Here is a 25,019-nt window from a genome sequence, read left to right on the forward strand (position 1 = left end):
TCAGCTCTCGGTGGTTACAAGCATGACCGCAACGCTCCCTGTAGCCACACTGCCGGCTTCCACTGGGGGTAAGCAGCCTGGCCTTGGCTGCAAGACCTGGTTCTGGGCCAGACCCGTCTGGTTTCACATATCTTTGCTCTCACACCCACTCTTCCTTCCTTGGAATGCCCTCCTCCCCTTTCCTCAATGACCAGGACTGCTTCATTTCCTCCTTTACTCCAAGCCTGCCTCTTAAACTTATGCACAGGGGCACCTGAGTGGCTCAGTCGGTTAGGCGTCCGACTTTGGCTCAGGTCATGATCTTGCAGTTCGTGAGTTTGAGCCCTGCATAAGGCTCTGTGCTGACAGCTCAGAGACTGGGGCCTGTTTCGGATTCTGCCTCTCTCTCTCTCTCTTTGCACCTCCCCTGCTTGCACTGTCTCTGCCTCTCTCAAAAATAAATAAACATTAAAAAAAATTTTTTAACTTATGCTTATCCAGCACCCTTTCTAGGTTATAACAACTTACTTTCCCATCTCCCCTCCAGGCAACAGGAGCTATGGTGGGTCCTCATAGCTCGATAGTACACATAACAGTTATGTCCAGAAGATCTCTTTAGATGTAGGTGGATGGGTAGAGTGGCATAAAGCTCTGTCAATCAGTGCAGCACATAAACCAGTTCACTTGTGCAAGGCCCTCACCTCTACCTGGGCCCCTGGGGGCCCAATGACCCCAACCAACTCCATCCTGTCCACATCCAACACCCACTCTCCCCAACCCATCCAGCTTCCCAGCAGCACCCCCAGTGAGCCCCCCACCCCAGTCCAGGACGTGAATCTCTCCCCGCGGCCACCACTTCCTTACCCCAAAGCCTTCCCTTAACCAAACTGGGAAGAGTGGTTGGAATCTGCCAATGGATAGTGTACAGGGCCTGACCCCACCCCCACCCCCGCCACCCCACCCCACCCCACCCCCTGCAGTCCTAGAGGGAGCCACCAACGTTTGCTCTCTCTGACGTGAGCACTCAGTAAATATTTGTGGAGCAAAGGCACGTCCTATAAATATTCGTTACAATTAACATGCAGTTTATCTCTGAAAGAACAAAATTGTAAAGCTAAAGCAAAGCATCAGGATTTTCTGACATTTGAGGTTAGCAGACTTCAGAAGGCTGTTTTGGTGAAATGAATGTGTATTCCTTGCCCAGAATTGCCCGGGTCCCCGGCCTCTTCTAGGAGAGAAGGAAGGGGCCACCGAGCCCCATGAGAGGCTCACTACTCCACACCTGTGTCCCAGCCCCAGGGGCAGTCTAGGTCACCCACAAGTAACACGCTGCTCCTGTGAGTGGCCAGGCCGGCCTGCTGCCGGTGGGGCCTCGAGGGGAGGCTCGTGATGCTGTCCTGACTCCCCCCAAGAGATTCAGGCTTCTGATGATAAGACAGGCAAATGCTTCAAACCTTTCCCTTGGGAGCACTTTCCTTTGCCTTTTTTTTTTTTAAGTTGCCCTCACTGAATTCACACTGTTAGGAGATAGATTTGCATTGAACTTTAATTTCATAGAGAAGTGGTTTTTTTTGGAAACATACTCGGTGGTCCTTCTGTCAGACACAAACTGACCAAACGTTTCCTCGAAAGCAAATGCATCTGGCTAAGCTGCATACTCCCTGCTCCCTGCAAGAGGTTTAGGGAGCCTCGAAGAGCAGGTGGAGAAAACAATGTGTGTGGGAAGCCCTGCGGTGCGCGGGCGACCACAGTTAACACTTCCCGTCGGCACTTCTAGGGGCGTCAGGGGTCCCGTCAGCTTCCCCGTCACCGTCGTCACTGTCGAGCTGTGATACCCTTGGATCTGCTACACTTGGTTTCGCTCTCTTTGCAATAGATTATGAAGGATTCCCTCCGGTTTTTAAAATTTTGCTAGTGTTTAAAATCGGCAAAAAATCTGTACACATCCTATTTAAAAATAGTTCTTTCCTTAAGAAAAACTTTCAGCAGCAGGACCGCTGGACCGAAGCCGCCGCACACATTTAAGGCTGGGGGTACACACTGCCAAACCGCCCCGCAGAAATGTCAAAACACATGCAGAGTGAGCCTTTCCACACACCTTCCTCGACACGTTTGTAATTTCTGATTTGATGCACGGCCTGAAAACAAACAAACAAACAAACAAACTAAACCCTTCCTCTGTCTCCTGGTAACTCAAAGGTATTTCTGCAGCTCCCAGGGTCTCACTGAGTTCTTGTCCTGAGAGGAGAGGAGGCAATTCAGAGTGCAGACCTGATTAAAACGGCTCAAGCCAGGCGCCTCCTCCTTGATGTCCCACGCTAGCCTGCCGACCTTGTCCCAGCAGCCTCTTCACCTGCTAGAGCGTTCAGTCCAGCGCTTTTCTTGGAGACGAATCATTTCCACCTGCATCCAAGGGGCAGAATTATTCCAAAGCACCAGCACCATCGCTTCCCTGACTGACCTTCCCTGACTGACTGTCTGGCACCAGGCACTCAGGTGTACCCGTCCCCAGCCACCAAGACCTTTGTTAGAGACGCAGGTGCAACAGCAGCTGAGTAATGGTGCTCATAAGCAGGGAAGAGAACTCGGTGCTACCTCGCCTTGCATAGTGGGGGGGGGGGAGGGGGATGCCTCTTTGTTTCCCTGAGCTCTGACTGTCATTTAGCGTTTTCTTCAGTGATAAATGCAGGCAACAAACTACCACCCATCGTGGAGACTGTATTATGAGTAGAAATCAGAGATTCCCAGCTCTATTACGCATGTTGCACATATTTCAAAATGCCGTTAAGGTCATCACTGCTTTGAAATCGCAAGAATTAATGAGAGCTGCTACTAGATCTTATTATCCAATGTGTGAATAAATAAGTGTTACTTATTACTACAACACACATTTAGTTTTTTAATATTCTGAGAACTGTATTTTAATATTTTTTATGATCCTGTATATTTAATTTTCGTATGTAAGCTTTGTTCTAAAAAGAAAAAGAAGGGAGCTACTCCCTGACAAAGACTGTAAAACAAAAAACAAACAAGCAAACAAAAGCCTCGTTCTGAGAAGGGTTCCCCATACACCTAAGGCATCCAAGGCAGAAAAAAGATTCAAGAATCCTGGAGGAGGAAGCTAAGCTCTGGGTCCTGTTACCCACAGGTAACTAAGCCTGTTTTGTAATCCCAGAATTATAAAACATTCCTCTAGAGGCAGAAGGATAGAGACCCTCTTCCATTGACTCATTCATTCAGCAGACATTTATTTAGCATCTGCAAAGGGAGGCACGCTGGAGACGCAACAACAATTCAGTTCTGGAAAGAAAATTGCTGAGCCCGGTAGGTAAGAGGACTGTCAGGACCGAGAGGAGCCAAGGCTCAGAGAAAATGCAGATTCTGACTGCTCATTGTTGTGAGATCCATGGAAAGGTGGAAATTCCATCAGAATAATTGCTGGCTCCCCCAAGACAGCTCTTATCACCAAGTGACTCCCCATCCACCCTGTCCAAATCCCACGCATTCCTCAAGATCAGAGCTCTGCTCCTCGCCCTTCCAAGCTGAAGTTAATCCTTCCCTTCCCTCAGTGCTCCCCAGGACTTTAGCACTGTCACTCACTCTTTGTTTGTGTTATTTATTTATGAGCCTGACTCACCTCCCGGACGAGAGGCTTCAGGGTGGTGCCTGGGGGCTCCGGGTGCCCAGAGGTCTGGTTTTGAGCTCTGTCTCCTCCAGGTTTTAGCTGAGCGATTTGCACTGACCAGGCAATGCTGTAACAGGAGCACGCCCGGACCTCTCTCCCAGGTTTCCTCCTCCATTCCCCACCACTCAAACCATGATTGCCCGACCCAAGGGCTGCTTCGGCACAGCACGCTGTGCCTGGCATCCTCGCCTCTGCAGAGAAGCCCTTTCCCACCCGGTGTCCCTCATCTGTTAAAAACTCAGTCAAGTTGCTTCCTTTTGGAAGCTTTTCCTGACACTCATCGTCCACCCTCTCCAGCACCCCAGGCAGAAATGACTCTCTCCTCCCTGGTGCCCTGTCGTACCCTGCACACTTTAGTCCAACGGCTGTCTGAGTCCCTTCAAGGCAGGTACTGGGTCACATTCTTTTTTGTGGCCCCAGCATCTAAAAGGCAGCACTTACTTGCTGAATGAAGAAGTGAGTGGAGGAATGAATGGATGATTGCCCCTCCTTCTCTCCCCACCTCTCACTACCTCTTCTCTTTTCCTTCACTTTTGGTTTCAGGGCTGTCGTGGCCACTAAGTCTGTGACCACAGATAAGTGACTTCATGCCCCTAGGACTCCATGTCGCCTTCTGTAAGAGAAGGGAGGGGGCAGAATCAGACACTGTTTAGGGAACACCCCACCTCCCAGCTCCTGAGCACTGTGACTTTATTACGTAGCCTTGTAGAGGTCAGCAATGCCCGGATAGAAGAACCTCCCGGAGCCCATGCCCTCTGTCCCCGACATCCACCCAGGACCAATGTCTCAAGCCTCACGTCCAATTGGTCACACAGTCCTCTCCCATCTAGTTTGGTCTTCAAACCCCACCTCACCATACACCGCTGCTCATGCAGGCCTCCGTTTCTCCCAAGTGCACTACCTCGGTTACCGCCTCAGTGACGTCCTCCTCACACAACCCAGTCTTGCCTTCCGCACAGCCCCCGGGCCACCTGATTTGGGGACAGAGGCTTCTGCAGAGACTGCAAGGTCTGGCTTTGCTATCACAATTAATTGATGTCAGTTGCTTCCTTCCACAAACCTTCTGTGTGGTTCTATCTTCAGTGCTTTGCTCAGACCTCCAGGCTTTGCCACGTGAACTTTCCATGCAGACGCCACCGCCACGTCCCACAGGACACACTTGGTTGGTGGGAGGGAACTTCCATTTCCCAACACCTGCAAATAGGCCTGGGCTTACATCCACTTGCACTTTCTCACCCTTCTTCTGCGAAGACCTGACTCCTCCACCTGTGTTGCTGTCCAAGTTCTTCTTGCTTCCTAGGGGACTGCCAGATATTACTCTGTGATTGGTAAGTATGTGCAAATGTCTCCTCTTAAAATTTTCTCCTTGATCCCAGCTGTTTCTCGTCTCTTTTCTTTCTCTTATAACTGAGTCCCTTAAAATGCTGGTTCCACTCATTGACTCTCCTTCACCTCCCGCCCATCATCACCCAGGCCACCGGCAGAAGTTTCTGTTCTTGCCCACCTACCTGAGTGCATCCTATCCTTTACTTCTTGACCTTCGACCTCTGACCTCCCAGGATACTTAACTGTTTTTAATTCATCCTGGTACCTCTCAATCACTCTTCTGGATTTCCATGGCTCCAAGGCTCTCCCCTCACCTCTGCCTCTCCTCTGTCTCCTCCCTTGGTGCTTCTTCGTCAGCTCCCCCTGCACCCAGGGTTCCCCAGCTCCCTCCTGGGCCTCTCCTCCTGGGCTAGGCTTTTCCTGAGCGACAGGTCCACCCCGAAGCTTTGCCACCGCTCACAGGAATGACTCAACTTGCTTTCTTCATTCGTGGCAGTCGCAACTGGCCAACTGCTCTTACAAACGCTCCCCGCGTGTCTGGGGCTTAGCAGCAGCGCAGGTTTGCTCTTTACTGCCTTCACAGTCCTTTCTGGGTTGGGAGGGAGTAGGGGGAGGAGGCGCCCGGCTCCACACCGCCCCTTGGACAGCCTGGCTCCTTCGTTCACAGCTCTGCCCGTGTGCCAGGCTCAGTTCCCGGTGCCCACAGGGCAAGAGGTCCAGAAGCCAAGCCTGTAGCTGGCACACCTGTCAGTCCGGCTCACATACCGCGGGCCAGGGAGGTGGGGGAAGATGGGTGGCTGTGCTCGGGAGGAAGGGAAAAGCACAGGCCGGCTCTCCCCGGGGTCCCAGAGCTGCTGGCTGGGAGAAATCCCCACCTGGGTACCTTACAGTTTCCTCACTCTACCTTAATCAAAATCCAACTTGTGGAAGCTCTGGAAAGGGGTCTACCTTTCTGGTCCTGGTGATGGCACTAGCACGCACCCAGTTACCTGAGCCAGGAGGATCCCAGCTCCCCCACCCCACCCCGACAAGTCTGTAGTTCCCCATGTTTCTTAGATCCCCCTCTCATGCCTGATCTAGTTCAATAGCTCAATCCTGGATTTCTCTGCACGTGGTCTCATCATTCTTTGCTTCTTCCTCAAATGGACTTTTCATCATGCTGCCGCCCTTCACACCCTAGGGTGCTTCCAGGACCCTGCAGGCCGGAGCCCAATCTCTTCTTGCCTTACACCACACCAGCCTGTGCTCCAGCTGGAGGAAGCCGGCCATTCCTCTCCACGAGTCCACAGGATGCCTCCAACGCTGCCCCCTGCCCTGGCCTGGCCATCCCAGTTTATCTTAGAAGGCACAGCCCAAGTTCACTTTCCCGGGGAGATTTCTAGGACTGGCCCAGAGGTGACCTCTACCACGATGTAGATTGAGGCTGGTCATTTTACAGAATGGTCTCAAACATGTGGACCAGTGGAATACACCAGGGAACGTGCACTTCATCTATGGTATTAGTAAAATATTCACACACTAATGACTCAATCTGAAGCTATGGAAGATTAGCTCCAGTTCTTTCTCTAGTACTCCTATAGGACTTGGGGAAATCAAAGTCTGCAACAGAAATTATTTCTCCTGGAATTCAAAGTAGGCAACAATAACTCCTGGGGACAAAAAAAAAAAAAAAAAAAAAAAAAAAAAGACTCCCAAGCTGTTGACAAGAAAACAGAGAAAGGGCCTGTGTAAATCAGGGATCCTCTACTTTGCAAGCCACAGAAAACCCAACTTCAACCAGCTCCAGAGAAAAGTACGATGTCTGGGGGGTAGATCTGGCTTCAGACTCAGAGAATGATGTCACAAAGACCCACATCACGGCCCCGCGCTCTTTAATGGATCCGCATAATGATTCTTGCAGGAACCCCACGCTCTCTGCTCATGTCTGTACACTTTTAAGAGATTCATTTTCAAAGTGCTAATCCCAGCAGGGAGAGAGAAAGTCTGGGACAAGTTTCTGAGCCCTTTGTGGGCTAAAGTTTACACTAATTAGACCAGGCTGGATCACCAGGGTAGGGGCGGGGGCAGATTCAAGCAACACCATTTCTGTACCCACATCAGGGTTTCCCAAGGGAAGGAGGGAGAATGAATTGTGAACAGCTGATAGCAAATGGATTACAACACTTCTTCCCAAGCAAGCATGGAAGGAGACAAAGATGTCCTCTCTGAAGCAGTGTCTCTTCGCTCCCTCAGTGACCCACTTTCCAGACGGAATTAATTCTTTCCTCTCTGCGTTCCATGACACTTTAGTGTATAATGTTTTTGAAGGAGATAGTCTTTTACATTATAATAATTCTTCAAAAAGTTCTTTTAATGTTTATTTCTGAGAGAGAGAGAGAGAGAGAGAGTGCGAGCAGGGAAGGTGCAGAGAGAGAGGGAGACACGGAATCTGAAGCAGGCTCCAGGCTCCAAGCTCTCAGCTCAGAGCCCAACGCGGGGCTCGAACCCACAGACCATGAGATCATGACCTGAGCCGAAGTCAGACGCTTAACCGACTGAGCCACTCAGGCACCCCATGCATTATAATAATTCTTAATCTGTCTTTGCCACTAGACTGGGCCACTTAAAAGCAGAAGTAAAGAGTTTTCATTGTTGTATCCACAGTACCTAGGGGGATTCCCTAAGCTTGGCACATTGTGGGTGCTCAGTAAATGAGGTGGCTTTTATCGACAAATGAACAGTAGCCTCCTCTATAGGAGCATTTCATCTTCTAGGACCGGCTTTTCTGGGTCAAGTGGCCATGATATTGGAGTGAGAAAGGGCGCTGTCTGGTCTATTCCATGGACCCATCTGCTGACATGCTGGACAGGGGGCAGGGGTGGGGTGCTTGCTTCTGTTGTACATTCACCTATAGATTCTCTGATTCAATCCATACCTGTTCTTACCTTTGGGGCATCCTAAAGAACACAGAATTCCATTGGGTCTTGCTAGCCAAGTAGCTTGATGGACAGGGAAGAGTTTGGGGCAAAGTGTTTGTTGTCTATTGCTATTTTCTGGAGGGGGATGGGATCCACACATCAGCCCTGACCTATCGGCCACCTGTACCCTCTTTAAGGCACACACTGAGAAAGGGACAGAATGTCAGACATCCTCCACCGGATAGGGCTGCTTGGCTTTGGAAGTAGCCAAAAGGGTGGCCAAGAGCATGGACCCTGGTATGAGACACACCTGGTTTGCCTAACACTCATCAGTGCTTTACACTTGACTTGGCAAGTTACATATTCTGTCTTCTGTACTGCGGGATAATAACTTCTTCACAGGGTGTGAAGAATAAATGAGATGCTGCATTGCAAATGCTTCAACCACAGCAAGTGCTCAAACAAGAAGTAAGTAATAATAATAACAAATGTGTTCCACTTGCCTTTCATCAGAAGGAGATTTTAGGTCTTCATGCTGTGGCACAGTTCAACCATTTCACATCTGTGAAGGAAAAGGCATTAAATGCTCATTTTCAACAGTATGGATCCATGAAGCAAAATAAAACCCAATAGATAATAAAACACATTCTAGTTGCTTTCTTCTTTAGGGATCTAAATCATGAGCATTTTACAAACAGGGTTAAAATGAATTAAATCACAAAACATTATGAATCGGTGTTATAGTCTGGCTTTGGGACACAACCTCCGATGCCTACCTGAGCCGGGTATGTAAATGGATGACTGGAGGAGAGAGGCACGCTGGCCACCAACAGTGTGGGGCCATCAACAGTGTGGCAATCTGGAAGCCCGCGACCGCTCAGCAGGAGCTGATTATTGTCATGCAGGAAATACACTCAAGGTTGCCAGGACTTGGAAAAATGCCCCTTGTTCAGAAGGGATGTCACGGACTTTTCTTTGACGTTGTTGTTTTTCAAATGCTGTGTAAAACCATAACTAAAACCCAGCTCTAGTCACTAGACTTGATACAGCCTGATGACTGTGACCTCTGACTTAGCCGACTCCTGGCCAAAGGTGCTTCTCAAAATGGGTTACACTTTACAAGCTCAGCAAGCCAGCTGTCACTGCATAGAAGCATTTTTCAAAAATTCTTAGGAAGATCATTTATTCCTATCACAGGGGAACACAATTGCTTTCAATAATTAGATCAAAAGTTATTTTTGCTCACATGTTGCTTTACAGCTCCTTAAAAGTCCACCTCAAGGTTAACCCCTTCCTGGAACCCCACTCTGATTTATTCTCATCTAACAGTATTTACTGCTTCTTGGTTCTTATATGCTCATTGGCTTTTTGTTTTCATTTTTAGCTTTTAGGTTATTTTATTTTGTTGCACCAGTGTTTAAAATTTTAGTTCTAACATAATTCACATATAGTATGGTTTTAGTTTCAGGGGTACAATATAGTGATTCAACAATGCTATACGTTACCCGACGCTCATCACAATAAGTGCATCCTCAATCCCCTTCCCTTATTTCACCCCCTCCCCCACCCCTGTTTCCTTCTGATAACCGTCAGTTCTCTTTATTAAACAGTCTTGTTTTTTGTCTGTCTCTTTTTTCTTTGTTCATTTGTTTTGTTTCTTATATTTGACATATGAGTGAAATCATATAGTATTTGTCCTTCTCTGACTGCCTTATTTCACTTAGAATTATGTTCTCTAGATCCATTCAGGTTGTTGCAAATGGCAAGATCTCATTCTTTTTTATGGCTGGGTAATATTCCACTATATATATATGTATACGTATATATATATATACACACCACATCTTCTTTATGCATTCATCAACTGGTGCACACTTTTTGTATGCACTTTCCATATTTTGGCTATTGTAAATAACGCTGCTATAAACACAGGGGTGCATATAATTTTTTGAATTAGTATTTTTGTACTCTTCGGGTAAAATATATTTAGTAGTGGAAGCACTGGATCATCGGGTAGTTCTATTTTTAATTTTTTGAGGAACCACCTTACTGTTTTCCACAGTGGCTGCCCCGGTTTGCATTCCCACCGGCAGGACACAAGGCTTCCTTTTTCTCCACAAGCTTGCCAACATGTGTTATGTCTTAGGTTTTTAATTTTAGCCATTCTCACAGGTGATATCGCATTCTATTGATGGTTTTGACTTGTAGTTCCCTGATGATGAGTGATGTTGAGCATCTTTCCATGTGTCTGTTGGCCATCTAGATCCTCTTTGGAAAAGTGTCTGTTCCTGTCTTCTGCCCATTTTTTAATTGGATTATTTGGTTTTCTGGTGTTGAATGGTGTAAGTTCTTTATGTATTTTGGATACTAACCCTTTATCAGATACGTCATTCGCAAATATCTTCTCCCATTCAGTAGATTGTCTTTTCATTTTTTTTTTAGTTGTTTCCTTCGCTGTGCAGAAGCTTTTTATTTTAGTGTAGTCCTAATAGTTTATTTTTACCTTTATTTCCCCTTGCCTCAGGAGACATATCTGGGAAGATGTTGCTGTGGCCAGTGTCAAATAAATTATTGCCTGTGCTCTCTTCTAGCCTTTTTATGGTTTCAGGTCTCACACTTAGGTCCTTAATCCATTTTGAGTTTATTTTTGTGTACGGTGTAAGTGGCCAGCTTCATTCTTTTGCATGTAGCTGTCCTGTTTTCCCATTGCATATTCTTTCCTCTATTGACAATTAACTGACCATATAATTGAGGGGTTATTTCTGGGCTCTCTGTTATGTTGCATTGATCTACGTGTCTATTTTGGTGCCAGCACCATACTGTTTCGATTACTACCGTTTTGTAGTGTCTCTTGAAAGCTGGAGTTGTGATACCTCCAGTTTTGCTCTTTTTCAAGATTGCTTTGGCTATTCGGGGTCTTTGGTGGTTCCATACAAGTATGAGGATTGCTTGTTCTAGTTCTCTTTGTTGCCCACTGCTTGTTACACTGCATCAGACAGTCTGTTTGTGAACCAGCTAAGGTAATGAACTCAAAAGCCTATGTCTGAAACATACATAGAAATGTATTTCCTGCTCTCCTGTAACAGTCCTGAGTAGTTCCAGGTTGTGGGGAGGGAGGCAGAAGAAGGGCTTTGCTCCACTCCGGGACCCAGGCTGTTAGCGCTGGGCCATCGCCAGCCCGTTGGCCGAAGGGGAAGGAGCATGGAGGACTGCCCACGGGAAGTTTTATGAATCAGGCCTGGAAATGATAACACAGCATTTCTGTCCATGTACTTAAGTTAGGCTCAGATTCCATCCAATTGGGATTTCCCAGCTGCAAGGGAACCTGGGAAATGCAGTTTGTGCATCCAGGAAAAGGAAGAGATTTTTTGGTAAACACCTACCAGTCTGTGCCGCAACCCTTCCCTTTAGATCAGAGGATGTATATCCCCTTCCTGCCCTCTCAGAATACATTTGCTTTCCCGGGGGCGGGGGGGGGGGTGCGTGGGCAGCAGCCCCAAATCCCATCCAGCTCAAACTCCAAGATCTCTGGATGAGGCACAGGTCTGGGTGTGGCTCCTCAAGGCCTGGAACTCAAGGGCAAATTGATCTTCCTTCTACGGACAATGCACAACGGGGGAAGCGGGACACAAGAGCTGCCATTAACACTCCCATCGGAAGCCTGCCCAGTCCTCAGCAGTTATGAAATCTTACTGGTCAGGCATCGAGAAGACCCCTTTTTGAAAGTCTCTCAAAAACTTAAGACTTCTGCCCTGTTTGTGTCTGACCAATTCAACGCGTCAGCAGCAAGACCTAACCTATTTTTTCTGGCCAAGATTATGTTATGTTTTATTTTTATTTTATTTTATTATCTGTTTTTGAGACACAGAGAGACAGAGCATGAGCAGGGGAGGGGCAGAGACAGAGGGAGACACAGAATCTGAAACAGGCTCCAGGCTCTGAGCTGCCAGCACAGAACCCGATGCGGGGCTCAAACCCACAAACCACGAGATCATGACTTGAGACGAAGTCGGAGACCTAACCGACTGAGCCACCCAGGTGCCCCAGATTGTGTTATGTTTTAATGCTTTGTCTCACTCACCTCTATTCTCTGACAGCACATCTGAAACCAAAAGTGTAGGAAGGGAGTCCATACCGTCTTTGCTGAAGGGGTGAAATGCCTTGTTTAACTGAAAAGTCTTAATGGGATTTATGAGCTTTTCCCATGCTAGACAGCCCCAAAGGCCTGCACCTTTTGTTCCCTTTCCTTTCTACTTAAAAACTGGGCTAATACTTTCCTGAGCTCACTTCTTTCTTGAAAGCCTTTGCCGAACACAGCGAAGAGCATCAAGTCACTAACTTTCTGGCTCCCCGGAGCTCCAAGCTCACCAGACACTTGGGTGGCTTTCTAAGTGATCACAGGCAACAGTTTTGCAAAATGTTTTGCTGTTTCACAGCATGAGGCTCAACCTCTCAAGCCTCCAACAGTCTCTGTGTCACCTGCTGCCCAACGGTAGCCAACGCCATCCACAGATTTTGGGTTTTTTGATAGCATCCCCCCACTTGGGTGGACACATTGTGGCTTCATTAAGGTTAGCCCCTGAAGCGAGCAGAATCCAAAATTCCCCGTGGCTGAAACAGTCCTGTTCATGTAACTGTGCTGGCAAGTTCCAGATTAGAGGGGGTGCACACTCCACCGTCATTCAGGGACCCAGGCTGACAGAGGTTCCGTCACATCCAAGGCACCAGGTCTTCTATGTTGGGTCAGCAGAAAGGGAAGGAGCACAGCAGATCGCTGAGACTGGTTTTCTTAGAGCCAAGTCAGAAAGTGTTGGGTCACTTCAGCTTTCAGCGCATTGACCGAACTTGGGGCCTGTGGTCACATGTAACTAACTTCAAGGAGGTGGGAGATGTAACTTAGCCGTGGGTCCAAGCAGAAGAGGAAATGGGATCTGGGGCAACTAGCTTGGCCCCGTTTGCCTGGGACTTCCCTGGTGTTAGCACTCAAAGTCCCGCTTCCCCGGGACGCCCGCAAGCCCGGGGAAACCGGTATGGCCGGTCACCCTACCACCTCCATCATATCTCCTCCCTCCTGAAGATGAGAAACCTAACTCTCCTGTTCACCTGTTCCCTAGTCTGCAGTGACTACAAACTACATACCGGGGCATGAACTCCATGTACTTGAGACAACAGGGAAGATGATTTTAATTGAAACATCTGTCATTCCTGGAAATTTGGAGCATGTGTGGTGTAACCTAGTCGCACACACATCTGCAAACACGGTCTTTGTCCCTTGATGAGTCAGTGATAAAATGTAGTGGAGGGAGTTATACCACCATGAGCAAGTGCCACTGATTTAGCAAGCGTTCTTAGAAATATTTTTGCCAAGAAGCTGATCTGAGAAGGAACACAGGAGTTATTCGGGCGCTATATTGCCTACGGCAAATTTCATGAGAAAACAAGGTAACTCGTTTATTTTAAAAGAAGCTGGTGGGCTTCTGGAAGTCTTTGGAAGCAAGGACTGGGGCTCGCTCACCATACTCTCTCCGGCGTATAGAAGGTCGTCAACGAATGCTCTCCGAATAAATGTACACATAGTCTTCCAGATACCCTGTGCTCAGTTTCTCTAATGAAAAGGAGAGGTTTTTTTGTTTTATGCTGAAGGATGAGCTGCCATTCAGGACGGGAGTCGATCTTGAGACAGATTTGGGAAGGGAGTGGAACTAGTGGCCCGTGGGACAAATCAGTATAGTAGGTGTGTGTTTGTTTGTTCTGTAATGTCCAAGAGTCAGGAGGTTTCGAATACGGCCTGGATTTCAGCGTCTTGATGAACTGGAAAACTGGGCAACACAGTGTTTGAATCCCCACTTAGCAACAACTGGATGGAGCTAAGGAGCAGCTGTCCCCATTAGATGGAGCACACACTCTCCACATCACTATTGCTTCTGATCGTCTTACCCTCACCTCAGTCAGGAAAGTTCTGTCATGGGGCACCTGGGTGGCTCAGCGGTTAAGCTTCCAACTTCGTCTCAGGTCATGATCCCACAGCTTGTAAATTCGAGCCCCGCATCGAGCTCTGTTAGGCTCTGTGCTGACAGCTAGCTCGGAGCCTGGAGCCTGATTCAGATTCTGTGTCTCCCTCTCTCTGACTCTACCCTGCTCACGCTGTCTCTCTCTCTCGGAAATAAATAAAACATTAAAAAAAATTTTTTTTAAATTTTAAAGAAAGTTCCGTCATATCCTATAGACATCTGACTCTAAAACACCTAGATTGAAGCACAGATTTATATTAAAATATTAAAGTAACTTTGCATGTTTTAAAATGGCCACTAAACCTTCCAATTCCTATTGATAAAGCCTGATTACTAATCCCAGTGACTTTGGGCCTGACTGGCATTCCAGAGCACTGTTTCACATAGTTTTTTTTCCATAAGAAAACTAATAATTTTATGTAGTATATATAATTATATAAATATTTAAAATTATACATTACATAAATATATAATCATATAAATACATAAGATTACATAAATTATTTATTTCATATCAATTTTATAAAGGGTGCATTTTATATATATGTCTCCCACTTGTAATTGTGTATTTACTTCCACCAATTTTATTTTCAAGTGTGAAGACTTCTCAACTAATCCCTTCTCTACCTCATATAAATGAAACAGCTGCCTTTAGGTATTACTTCTGAGATAAAGAAGAAATGGCATATTTGTGTCCATATTCCAAGTGGCTTTTTTTAAAAAGATTTTATTTTTAAGTAGTCTCTATACCCAGCGTGGGGCTCGAACTCACAGCCCTGAGGTCAAGTCACATGCCCCACCGACTGAGCTGGCCAGGCGCCCCCTAAATGGCATTTTTTGGTGTGTTTTGGTACTAAAATGTTAACAGTCACCACTTCTATAAAATGCTCAGTCAAAAGCTATTAGAAAATAAAACTGCCACAGCTTTATTCCTACAAAAAAGTACAAAGTTAAATATATAAACGAATGAGTGACTCAAAAATAATAGGAAGGCTAACATGCCTTGAACAGCGCGCCCTGTTTCCATCCCTGTGCTTACTGCTTTCCAGCACTATCCTCACAAAACCCCCGTGGAGATAACATGTCCCCTTTCGAGCACGAGGAAGCAGAGACCAGCTAGTCAAACACTCCGCCCAAGGTCACTTAGCTGGTAACCAGCAGAGCGACGATTAAAACCAAATCAATTTTAGCCTCAGCGGTTAAACGAGCAAACAAAACCGGCGTACTCCCCCTCCGCCCAACCAAAGTTAGAAGAATAAAAGCGAGTCGTCTTAAAAGGCAGTGAATTGTAGCTTATGGCCGGACCGAGTCTTCTGACGCGATCCAACTCCTTCTTCGCATTTTAGGGATGCGAAGGCGGCTCTGAGAGGCTCCATTTCTTGTCCGAAGGCTGGTGACTGCGCGCAGCCTGGTGTCGTCCTCGCGGCCGCATAGTAAGCTTCCCGAAGGCTCTGCTTCCAAGCGCCCTTGGTGGGCACACTTCTTCGCCCGGAGGCAATTTACCTAAGGGGAGAAAACTTCGTTTTCCGGCCTCCCCGTTTCGAATCCTTACGCTGAATCCTCACCCCGATGTGAAGTTGACGCTCAAAGCAGGTGTGTTGTGAGGCTCCTAGGAGCTTCAAGGATTTCTTTAACATACAGCAAGGCCAGAGTGGTGTCTCTTGAAATTAATTTTTTAAAAATATTTTTTATTTATTTCTAGTTGAGAGAGAGAGACAGCGTGAGCAGGGGAGGGTCAGAGAGAGAGAGGGAGATACAGACTCTGAAACAGGCTCCAGGCTCTGAGCTGTCCGCACAGAGCCCGACGCGGGGCTCAAACCCACGAACCGTGAGATCATGACCTAAGCGAAAGTCGGACGCTTAACCAACCAAGCCACCCAGGCGCCCCGAAATTAATTTTTTTTAATGTTTATTTTTTGAGAGAGAGAGAGAAAGAGAGAGAGGATCTGAAGCGGGCTCTGTGCTGACAGCGGAGAACCTGGTGCGGGTCTCAAACGCGTGAACTGTGAGATCATGACCTGAGCCCAACTCAGACGACCTAATTTTAGGTTTTGATTTCAGTTATAATGAACTTCTATACATTTCTTGTGTAAACTTACAATTGATTCTGGCATGGCATATTCATCACATAATGACAAATGTCTGTTTTTAAAGTATGCAAAAAATAGCACAGAACTACTGAGCTATAAACATTGTTAATTTGAAACAGAAGGCAGACAGTCATTAAAATCATGCAAAATCCCTTCTGTTTCTCCTTCACTGGACAGCGATGTCTCCTGCTGCAATTGATGATGTCATGAGCACCCAGTATTGTTAACAACATTCCATTCTTCTTAAAAATCTTTCCTGCTCCACAGAACATAAGTGTGATATAATCGATTAAATAATAACCCACAGGCCAACAAAGGCCTGTAAGCGAGCAGTAAAATGTCTTTTTAAATTACCTTAAACATCTCTAAATGTCAACCACCTTAAGCATGTTTAGCAATTACTAAAATAAACATGTATGGAAAAACATCTTTTGATTTTAATAATTATCTCACATACAATATTCAGCTCCCCAAGTGTCATGAGTGTCTCACATTTTTAATCAAAAGTCCAAAATTCCAGTAAGTAACAGAGAAGAAAGTTCTCCATTGTCTTGATACATTGACATCAAAGTTCCCAAATTTTCTACAATTCCGTTTGGTGTTGAGGATCTTCATTTAAAGCAAACAGAGAAATGGTTAGAGATTCATTATGGTTTTCTTTTTAAAAGAAATGGGATTCCTAAATTAAGTACCCCTTTATTTAAACCAAAGTTATACAGCCTTCCAAGTAAGATGACAAGACTTTGTCAGGTCCAGTCCAAATTCCCCAAACCATCTTCATGGCAACTCCCACCAGCCTATGGCAGTCAGCTTACTGCCTCAACAAGAGCTCTGTGTCACCCTGCCATCGGCTTTGAGATTTGTTAACACACGCACTGTCCCATTCTCCTCAGAGAGCACGGATGTTCCATTCACCCATCAATCTCCTACCAGCTCTACAGGACAAAAATGAAGCATTCAGAAAAGTTAAGTCCTTGCCCTGCAAGGGCTTAAATAAGCCTTAGAGCTCACAAGTGCCCCAACTTCTGTTGGGTGGAAGGGGCCTTGCGGAGGTCCTGGGGCAGGTTAGAGCTGATAAACCCCCCTGTTCGCGTGCTGGCTAATAGGGTTCCAAGAACATCTCAGGCACCAGTTTGCCTTAGGTTTCCATCCTGCTTTTCATTTTGAACTGTTTTGGACTTAAGGAATCAATTGGGAGGGAGTGACTGCCTTGCTCATCTGGTCCCACCTAAACTCCAGTAGAGAAAACATCCTGTCTTTTGCTTGGACATTTCCAGGAGCTGGAAACTCAATCCACGTTAGGAAAGACACCCCAATCTCTGTCACAGAGTTCCTAAAGTGGAAACCAGCTTAACTTTCCATCTTTTGATTCTAGAGCTGTTTATTGGGATTATACACAACACAGAGTAAAGCTCACTCCCCTCCCCGCTGATAAACATTTGAAAATTAAGGCTTCCAGAGACTCCTATAGGACTTGATGGCCACAGAACTGAGAGGTTTCTCTTTCAATGTCCCAGGATCAGCCCTGGGGGGGGGGGGGGGGGGGTGGAGAAGCCCCTTGTCCAGGTGATACTGGTCTGAAGAAATAAGCTCTCATCTCCTTCACTATGTCTCTCCTCCCCCTTCCTGGCTTGAAACAGGGCAAGGTCTGCTTCCTTTTACTTCTACAGTCAAAGCTCCAGCACCCCGACTTTGTTCAACCTTTACACTCCTCTTCAAGATTTTGTTAGTCAAACGTTTTTAACTTTAGGAAACAGTTGTGGAAGTGACTGCAGTCATGTGAATGCTCTAACATGAGAACACTTGTTTATCAACATTTTATATGCTTTATTGAAAGTTGACAAGTGCAACAGTTAAATACAGTGACACCTTACAACTGTGTAGAGAACATGCACGGAAACAAATGCATAGAACTACTATACAGGTGATATGCAGAACCCCCTACTGGGCGATCCATTTCATTAGCTAGAACGGATCATTTTTCAAAGTATTCAACCAGCTCAATCAAAAGACTTCAGCGAACAGGAATTTACTTCAAGATATTCAGCAACTAGAAGATTTCAGATTACACAAAGTGACTGACGATGCCAAATTCGTAAAATTTCTTCAGGTGTGGTTTTCCTCATGTAGCAGTTTTTTCTGTAGATCTCTATATAAAAGACAACCCACACCTCTTCAGACAGCCAATGAAACATCTAGATTTCAATCTGTACAACCTAAATAGTAGTTACAGTCCTCTATTGTACAAAATAGTTACACTACATACACAAATATACAAGAAGCAAAACAACCTTCATGGTAAGATAGCCTAGGTCCCAGCTACCTGTCACCGTCTCAAAGAGTTTTGTGTCATCCACTGTTTCAGAAAGAGGCACAGTACTATCGTTTTATGGGTTTTTGGTGACAGTCGTTAATTTGTACGATGAGCTATGTTTCCCCTCATCTTAGGTGAGACTACGCGTCAGTCTTTACTTTGACCTCCCTCCCTTTCAAGTTCCTCGTGGGGGAGAAGAGGAGAGAGGAGAGTCCAGTGGAGGCCCACTGCCCTCCAACCCCATGGAGTACACTACGTGCAAGCAGGAGAGAACTCTGGGGAGCGAGGATGGGGGGCAGGGAAGGGATGACGGAAAGGCACACAGCTCCTCGGCATGAATGGAACCACTTCTCACATATCTGCCAAGCTGCATGAGGTCCCAGTATATCCATGCTAATTCTCTGATTAACCTTTAATTCACCCAACTAAGAAATTTCTTCAAGCCAAAAGCGCATGAGTGTTTAATACTGGAAAACAGAGACAATGGCATAGGTCAGCCTCACTTCTCTTGTGCAGCGAGCAATGAAATGGGTGACTGTGGAGGCGGATGGATTTCCCCCTAGTACATCTTCTCTGGTCTGTTCAGTTCAGACAGCAGCGGCCAGTTCTGCGGAGGCATGGGAGGCTACGCGGTTGGTCCTGAGCCCTGGGACGCTGGCTGGGCCGGGGGCTGTGTGGTCCCCTGTGGCTGCGTGGTCGCGGGCGGAGAGCCAGTCTGCAGCTGGGCCTGAAACTGGGCAAGCTGCTCAGGACTGGCCAGTGTCTTCAGCAGATTGTTTTCCTGCTCCAGCTGGGAATTTTTCTCTATTAGTTCTTTGATTTGCTCTTTGAGGACCTCCACTTCCTCTCTAACCGCGTACATCAAATGGCTTTTCACCAGATCCTAAAAGGGAGAGGGGAAAAAAAAAAAAGGTTTAATTTAGTATTTCCCAGATTCTGAATTTCTAAAGCATTATTTTTGCATGATTCTCTCTTAACTATCAACGACTCCGGCCTTGAGCTTTTATAAGCGGCCCTCTGAGCAATCTACTGAATACAACCACAACTGTACAATACTTAAGTTCAATGTGTAAGGGATCAGGCTGTTAGACAGCCTGGGCTTTTTCTGCAGCCGTTAGCCAGGGACGCATACAGTGAAATCTCGTACTTGAGATGGCAAAACGCACTGGGGTTCTGGAAAGCGGGGCGGGAGCCCGGCCGCTGGGATGTCCAGGCCCGCAGCAACGGTAGCTGCTTCCCCGCCCCCAAGTCCCTCCCCCCACCCGCCCCCCCCACCGCCTCCCTCAGCACCGGCTGCAGCCAGTTCCTACAGAACATGTTGCCGCATTTTCCTCCCTCCACCCCAGCCCCCCCTTTCGTGATTAAGCTGACATCACAGAAACCTGGGCAGACGTCGCAGCCAATGGGAGCTCGAGTTATTTATAGCTCCGAATTAAAGGTTCGGAGTTTGCCTAGCAACAGTGGGCAGAGAATCCCGTGAGAAGAGCCACAGGCGCTGCTCCAATAACAAAGAACAGCCAAGGCGGAAATAAAAAATAGGAGAAATCCAGGCACAGGCTGAGAAGACAAAACTTTTCTCAGGTTCTTCTTCATTGTGCAGTTGCCTACCTCACTGGGATCCGTTTGTGCAAGGTCTAAAGGGCCCTGGAGATCCTCATTCCAACCCCCCCGCTTCCCTAGTAAACCTTAAGATTCCTAGTAAAGCCACATCGCCAGAGACGTGCCCACGACCAAAGGACGCCCAAGGCAGAGCTCCTCTAGCAATTCCGTAACAAAAAGGGACCCCGGCAGAAGTGCCGACGTTATGTGAAACCGATCAGGGAAGAAAAAACATTTAATACCCCCAGGGCCCCAATCTCCGGAGCAGCCGTGGTATGTGGCTTCATGCCGGCCAAACGAAGACAGTGCCGGCATTTCTAAATGTATGAAGAGCAATCATCAGCTACGGAAGCAGTGCTTCCATCCCAACCTCGCTTTCTGTAATGTGCCCACATTTAGTACAAATGATTTTTAATCAGTACATACCATAGCTTGCTCGATTTTGTTGTCAATAGCTACCACACTTGCACCAGAGGAGCTGGAAAAGAGGGGGGGGAGAAATCGATAAATGGAATTTTATAACATCCAAGACAAAAAGGATTTCCCAATTCTGTGATGCTACTAGCATCATTTTCTGAACATGCTATAACGCTATGTAATCTATCACCCTCCAGAAAACACCAGCCACTCTCTTACTAACGAATATCCCAACATTTCCCTGTTTTAGTGAGTCACAAAAGGCTAAATTACATAATGTCGTAAAAGCCTGCTCTTTGGCCAGGCCTGCGAAAAGAAAGCTATCCTAAACATTTCAAAAAAGCAACATCCATGTCACCGTAGTCTCTCGGCAATGGACAAAGGAATTCGCCTGGCTATCTTTCACCTGCATTAGTAGAAGTATCTCACGAGTAAATTTAAAGAAACTATCCCAGCCGACATTTACCTATTGTCAAGTCTCACAGAAGCGTTTTCAGTCCCCAGCAAAGATGACAAGAAAGAAATTGAAAAATGTCTCAGTTGGTAAACTCCTAGATCCATCGCCACTGGTCTACACCATTGGGATTTCATGCAATTGCAGCCAAAAACACCCTCGCGGAAAAAAAAAGGGAATACCAGCAGCCTTGTTTGAGCTAGATAAAAATCTTCTGGCTTTCTGCGGCCCAGGGAGAAAGAGAAAACAGCAGCCCTAGTTTAAAAAAACCCAGCCTCTGAGGTTTGGCGATCCCGGGAAGATGCTGATCCCACTGCTGTGCGGAGAATGCTCACAGAGCGACAGCCGGGCTCCACTAAGGCTTTAGAACAGCACTCGGGCTCTGTGCAGAATATATGGAGGCAAGAGCCGCGCCGATTGGCCAGCGCTCCATTGGACCCACCCCCTTCTCCCTTCCCCGCCCCCTTCGCGCTTCCCGCCCCCCTTCCCCCCCATCCCCCCGCCCCCAGCCTCCGGATCCGATGCCGGTTTTTGGGTGGGCTGACCCAGGCCGCAGTGGACCCGCAGAGCTGCGGGGCCACATGAGGCCCCCACGGCCTTGGGAGGCTGGATCACTGCTTCCGCAGAAAACGTCAAGGGGCCCTGAAAATACAGTTGGGGCCCTGCACGTGCTTACGTTTAAGGGAGTCAGACCCCGTCCCAGGAGCTGCCTGTCCCCGTGGCTGCCGAAGGCGAAAGCTTCCTATTTGCAACCAGAACCGTCTGAGCTACTGGGCATGCCCAGTCCCACCGTTAAGACTTGGAGGAGCTCGAGTGTCTCGATTTCAATTATCTTGTTCTTACAGGCAGCAGTAATGGGAGGATTTTATAGGTAGTTTTATTTATAAGGATAATAATCGTCCTGTAATAATTCTTTTTAAAGGGGCAGTGAATTTTGGAGGGAAAAATCACATTTGCTTTTTGAGAAATACCTTTCCATGGATTTATTAATTGTAGCAATAATGCAAAAAACGTTACATATTCTTTGCTAGGCATGTTATCTACTAAAGCAAAAGGAACCCATCAGATGAAATCTGGTAGGTAGATCTTCCCAAAATGTCCCTAGAGCCATAAACCTTAAAATCACATCTCCCCATCTGCCATTTATAGCGAGAAAACTCAACCCACAGGTTGAATCCTGCTTCGATCTATTTTCAGTAAGTCCCTAAAGCAAGTTTTTGGAAGTGGCAATTCCTATAAGTCTCAATCCTATGACCTTCTTACATCAGAAAGATTGAAATATTGTAAAGTATGTATTTCCCCCTGATGGTCATTCTGACCCAAGTCCTTCCCTTCTCCAAACCAAACTCAAGAGATCTGGGTGTAAAAAAGCTTAACCCATCGCATATTTCCTCCATTAATTTAAAATATTTGCAAGAACACACCAATTGAGGTTACAATTTAATATGCTGAAAATCTAAGGCTTTAAATTTGTCTGATTATTATAGATTCTATGGTTTGCAATTCAATACATTTTAGAAACCAAATTTAACCTCTACAATACTGCCCTCTAATGGCACAATCCTATAAAACCACAAATAAAAACTACAAATGGTAAAGGCTTCTCTAATCCATAGATAACTTGTATCATCACAAATAATTCCAACATAAAATTTGGCCATAGAACAGATATACGTAAATATCCTATTTACATACATGCACACAGTCTATTCTCTCTCAAGCAGGCATTCCTTCTCAATGCAGCACCCTTTAGTCCTCAGCATTCTTTAATTCAGGAAATTTTAATTGCCATTGGGGTGTTTCTGACATTCTTTTTTAAGTGGACCCAAAACTGCCAGGGAGCACTTGGTTTTAGAAATGGTCTAAAGGAATTAGGAGCCAAATATGGCGAATGTGGTAGATGATAAGGGCAATTCTCTTTCGGGTTAAAAACCAAAGTGTGACTAACAATATAAAGGAGTAACATTCTTTTTTATTGTAAGGATCATAATATTTTCCAACTTTTAAATTTTTGACTTTGAATAACAATATTTGTTAGCATATTTGTAATTTACAAAACTTATGAGATCAAATTTCAGGAAGACACCTATTTTCAGTAAAAAGAAAAAGAGCTTAAAAATCAGTAATTTTGAAACCAGGGATGTGGTTCCTCCGTTTGTGCTTCACAGAATTATTATTTACTACACAATAGTTTCTATATTTTGGAAGTTAGGGTTACCACAAACTATCTGTGTAATTAAACCCATTTACATACTTTAAATGAACCGCACAGGACAAATTATTAAAGAAAGTATCATCCTAAGCTGTAAAAAAAGAGCTTAAAAAATAAAACTCTAAGGTCATATGAAGAAATGAATTTAAAATTCCCAGCTGAAATTTAAGATGACTAAATTGACTGAATTCTACTTATTCATGATGTTCCTGAACACAAACAGAAGGAAACAAGCTGTTATGCTTCCATTTCATTCCACGTATCACCCATGGTACCATATATTAAGCTACAGAAGCCAATATAAGCCATCATAGTCCATTTAACCCATATCTCTACAGAGGGACATTATGGTCACCTCCAATACTTTGCTATTTTACATGAAATCACAAGAAATATTTTGTATGTACATCCTTGATCTTTTGTGCAAGTATTTCTGGAGAATTTGCCAGGGCCAGAGAATATAAAAGCCCACCAAAATTACTAGAAACCGATTGCTTTTCATATCTTCTACACAAATGGGCTAGATTCCTTTCAAACTAGATTTTTATATGCAAACTGAAAAGACAATTTGAAAAAGAAGGCAAATTAGCTGGAGGAAAACTCCATGGAGGGGAAACCGTGGGTCAGAAATGCTTGAGGTCCACGTGGCTAGAAATACACTCAAAGATTCTTCTGGTTGTAAGACAAAACATCTAAGGGTCTGGTGCTCGTCAGAGCTCAACAAAGAGTAGCTGATAGGACAGGAAAACAGTGCCTTGAGGAGAGACCTCTAAGGGCATGGATGACAATAGCCATCTTCAGGTGTTGGGCGAGATCAGGTCTCACTCCCTGGGGAACCCTGAGCATAGGAAACAGCCTGAACATTAAAGATAGGCGTATTTGTTGTTGTTTTCTGTTTTGTTTTATTTTGCCTAAATTCGCCTTTTCCCTAGATTCCAGTTTCACCACCTCTGCATATTGGGAGCACGTAAGCTCGGATGGGAGAGGAGCAGGGGCAAGGCCTGTGTCGCTAACTCGTTTAGTACTGCGTGCTGCCCTTCCCACCTTCACCTGACTTGGCTAATAGAGGCACCAGTTGGAGATCCACCACTCAAATAGGATAACCTCATTCTCCCTCTGTCTACACTCCCCGTAAATCTCAAGTGACTGCCGGGGAAGAGGCTGAAGCATATGGTGCTGTGCCTGACCAAATCTTCTGGTCTGGAAACTACCAGCCCACTTGCTCTCTCCTCGTTTACCCTCGCTGGGTGCTGAGAGCAGGTTTAGCAAGTAAAACTACAGGACTTCCAATTAAAAGTGAACTGCAGATAAATAACAAATAATGTTTTAGAGCTACGTCCTGCACACTGTCAGAATAAGGAATCATTCCAAATAAATCAAAACAAAATTCAGCCATATTTGACATTTCATTGATTTCCATAGAAAAGTTGGAGGATAAAGATGAGAAAATTTTCTAAAAAGTAGAATAAAGGAGATGGAATTGAAAGATTAAAAGATAAGAAACCAAAAGGATAAATCTAGGAGGTCCAGCATCAGAAATCAGATGATTGCAAAGACACAGGCCAAAGAAATAATTTCAGAATTCTTCCTCAACTGAAGGGCACAAGTCTCTGGGCTAAACGAGACGACCAAATGGCCACCACAATAAATGGAAAAAAAAAAAAAAGCCCTATACCAAAGCACATCGCACGAACGTAAAGATCACTTGGGACAGGGAAAAGCCTAAAAGCTTCCAAACAGAAAAAAAAACCAAGTTCTAAACACAGGACCAAAGATGGGAATGGTTTTTGCTGGCTACCAGGACACAATGGAGAAAATTTTGAGAGAAAAAAATTCTCACTCAGCCAAATCACCATGTAAGGGTAAAGGTAGAACAAAAACATTTTCAGACATTTCAGACACCAAAATGGAGGAACAAAACAAATAAAAGGTTAACGTTTTTTAAAAAATAAGGACTATCGTATATTTCAGACGAGATCGGGTGTGTTCAGGGTGGTATGGCCGTAGACAGGACTATTGTGTATTTCAAAAGGGG

The 25,019-nt window shown here is 45.8% G+C and overlaps 1 protein-coding gene across 1 annotated transcript in view; it reads right to left on the reverse strand.

Moving 5' to 3' along the window:
- Positions 1-17,794: 17,794 nt before the first annotated feature.
- Positions 17,795-25,019, reverse strand: part of TSC22D1 (TSC22 domain family member 1) — a 127,852-nt gene continuing 120,627 nt past the window's right edge. Inside the window, 2 exon segments of the mRNA XM_039251528.1 lie at positions 17,795-19,185; positions 20,328-20,379. Of these exon segments, the coding sequence (XP_039107459.1) occupies positions 18,928-19,185; positions 20,328-20,379 (310 nt within the window). The 3' untranslated portion in view covers positions 17,795-18,927.

The sequence above is a fragment of the Hyaena hyaena genome, unplaced genomic scaffold (assembly GCF_003009895.1).
Source record: "Hyaena hyaena isolate Hyena2069 unplaced genomic scaffold, ASM300989v1 scaffold_394, whole genome shotgun sequence".
Taxonomy (NCBI): domain Eukaryota; kingdom Metazoa; phylum Chordata; class Mammalia; order Carnivora; family Hyaenidae; genus Hyaena; species Hyaena hyaena.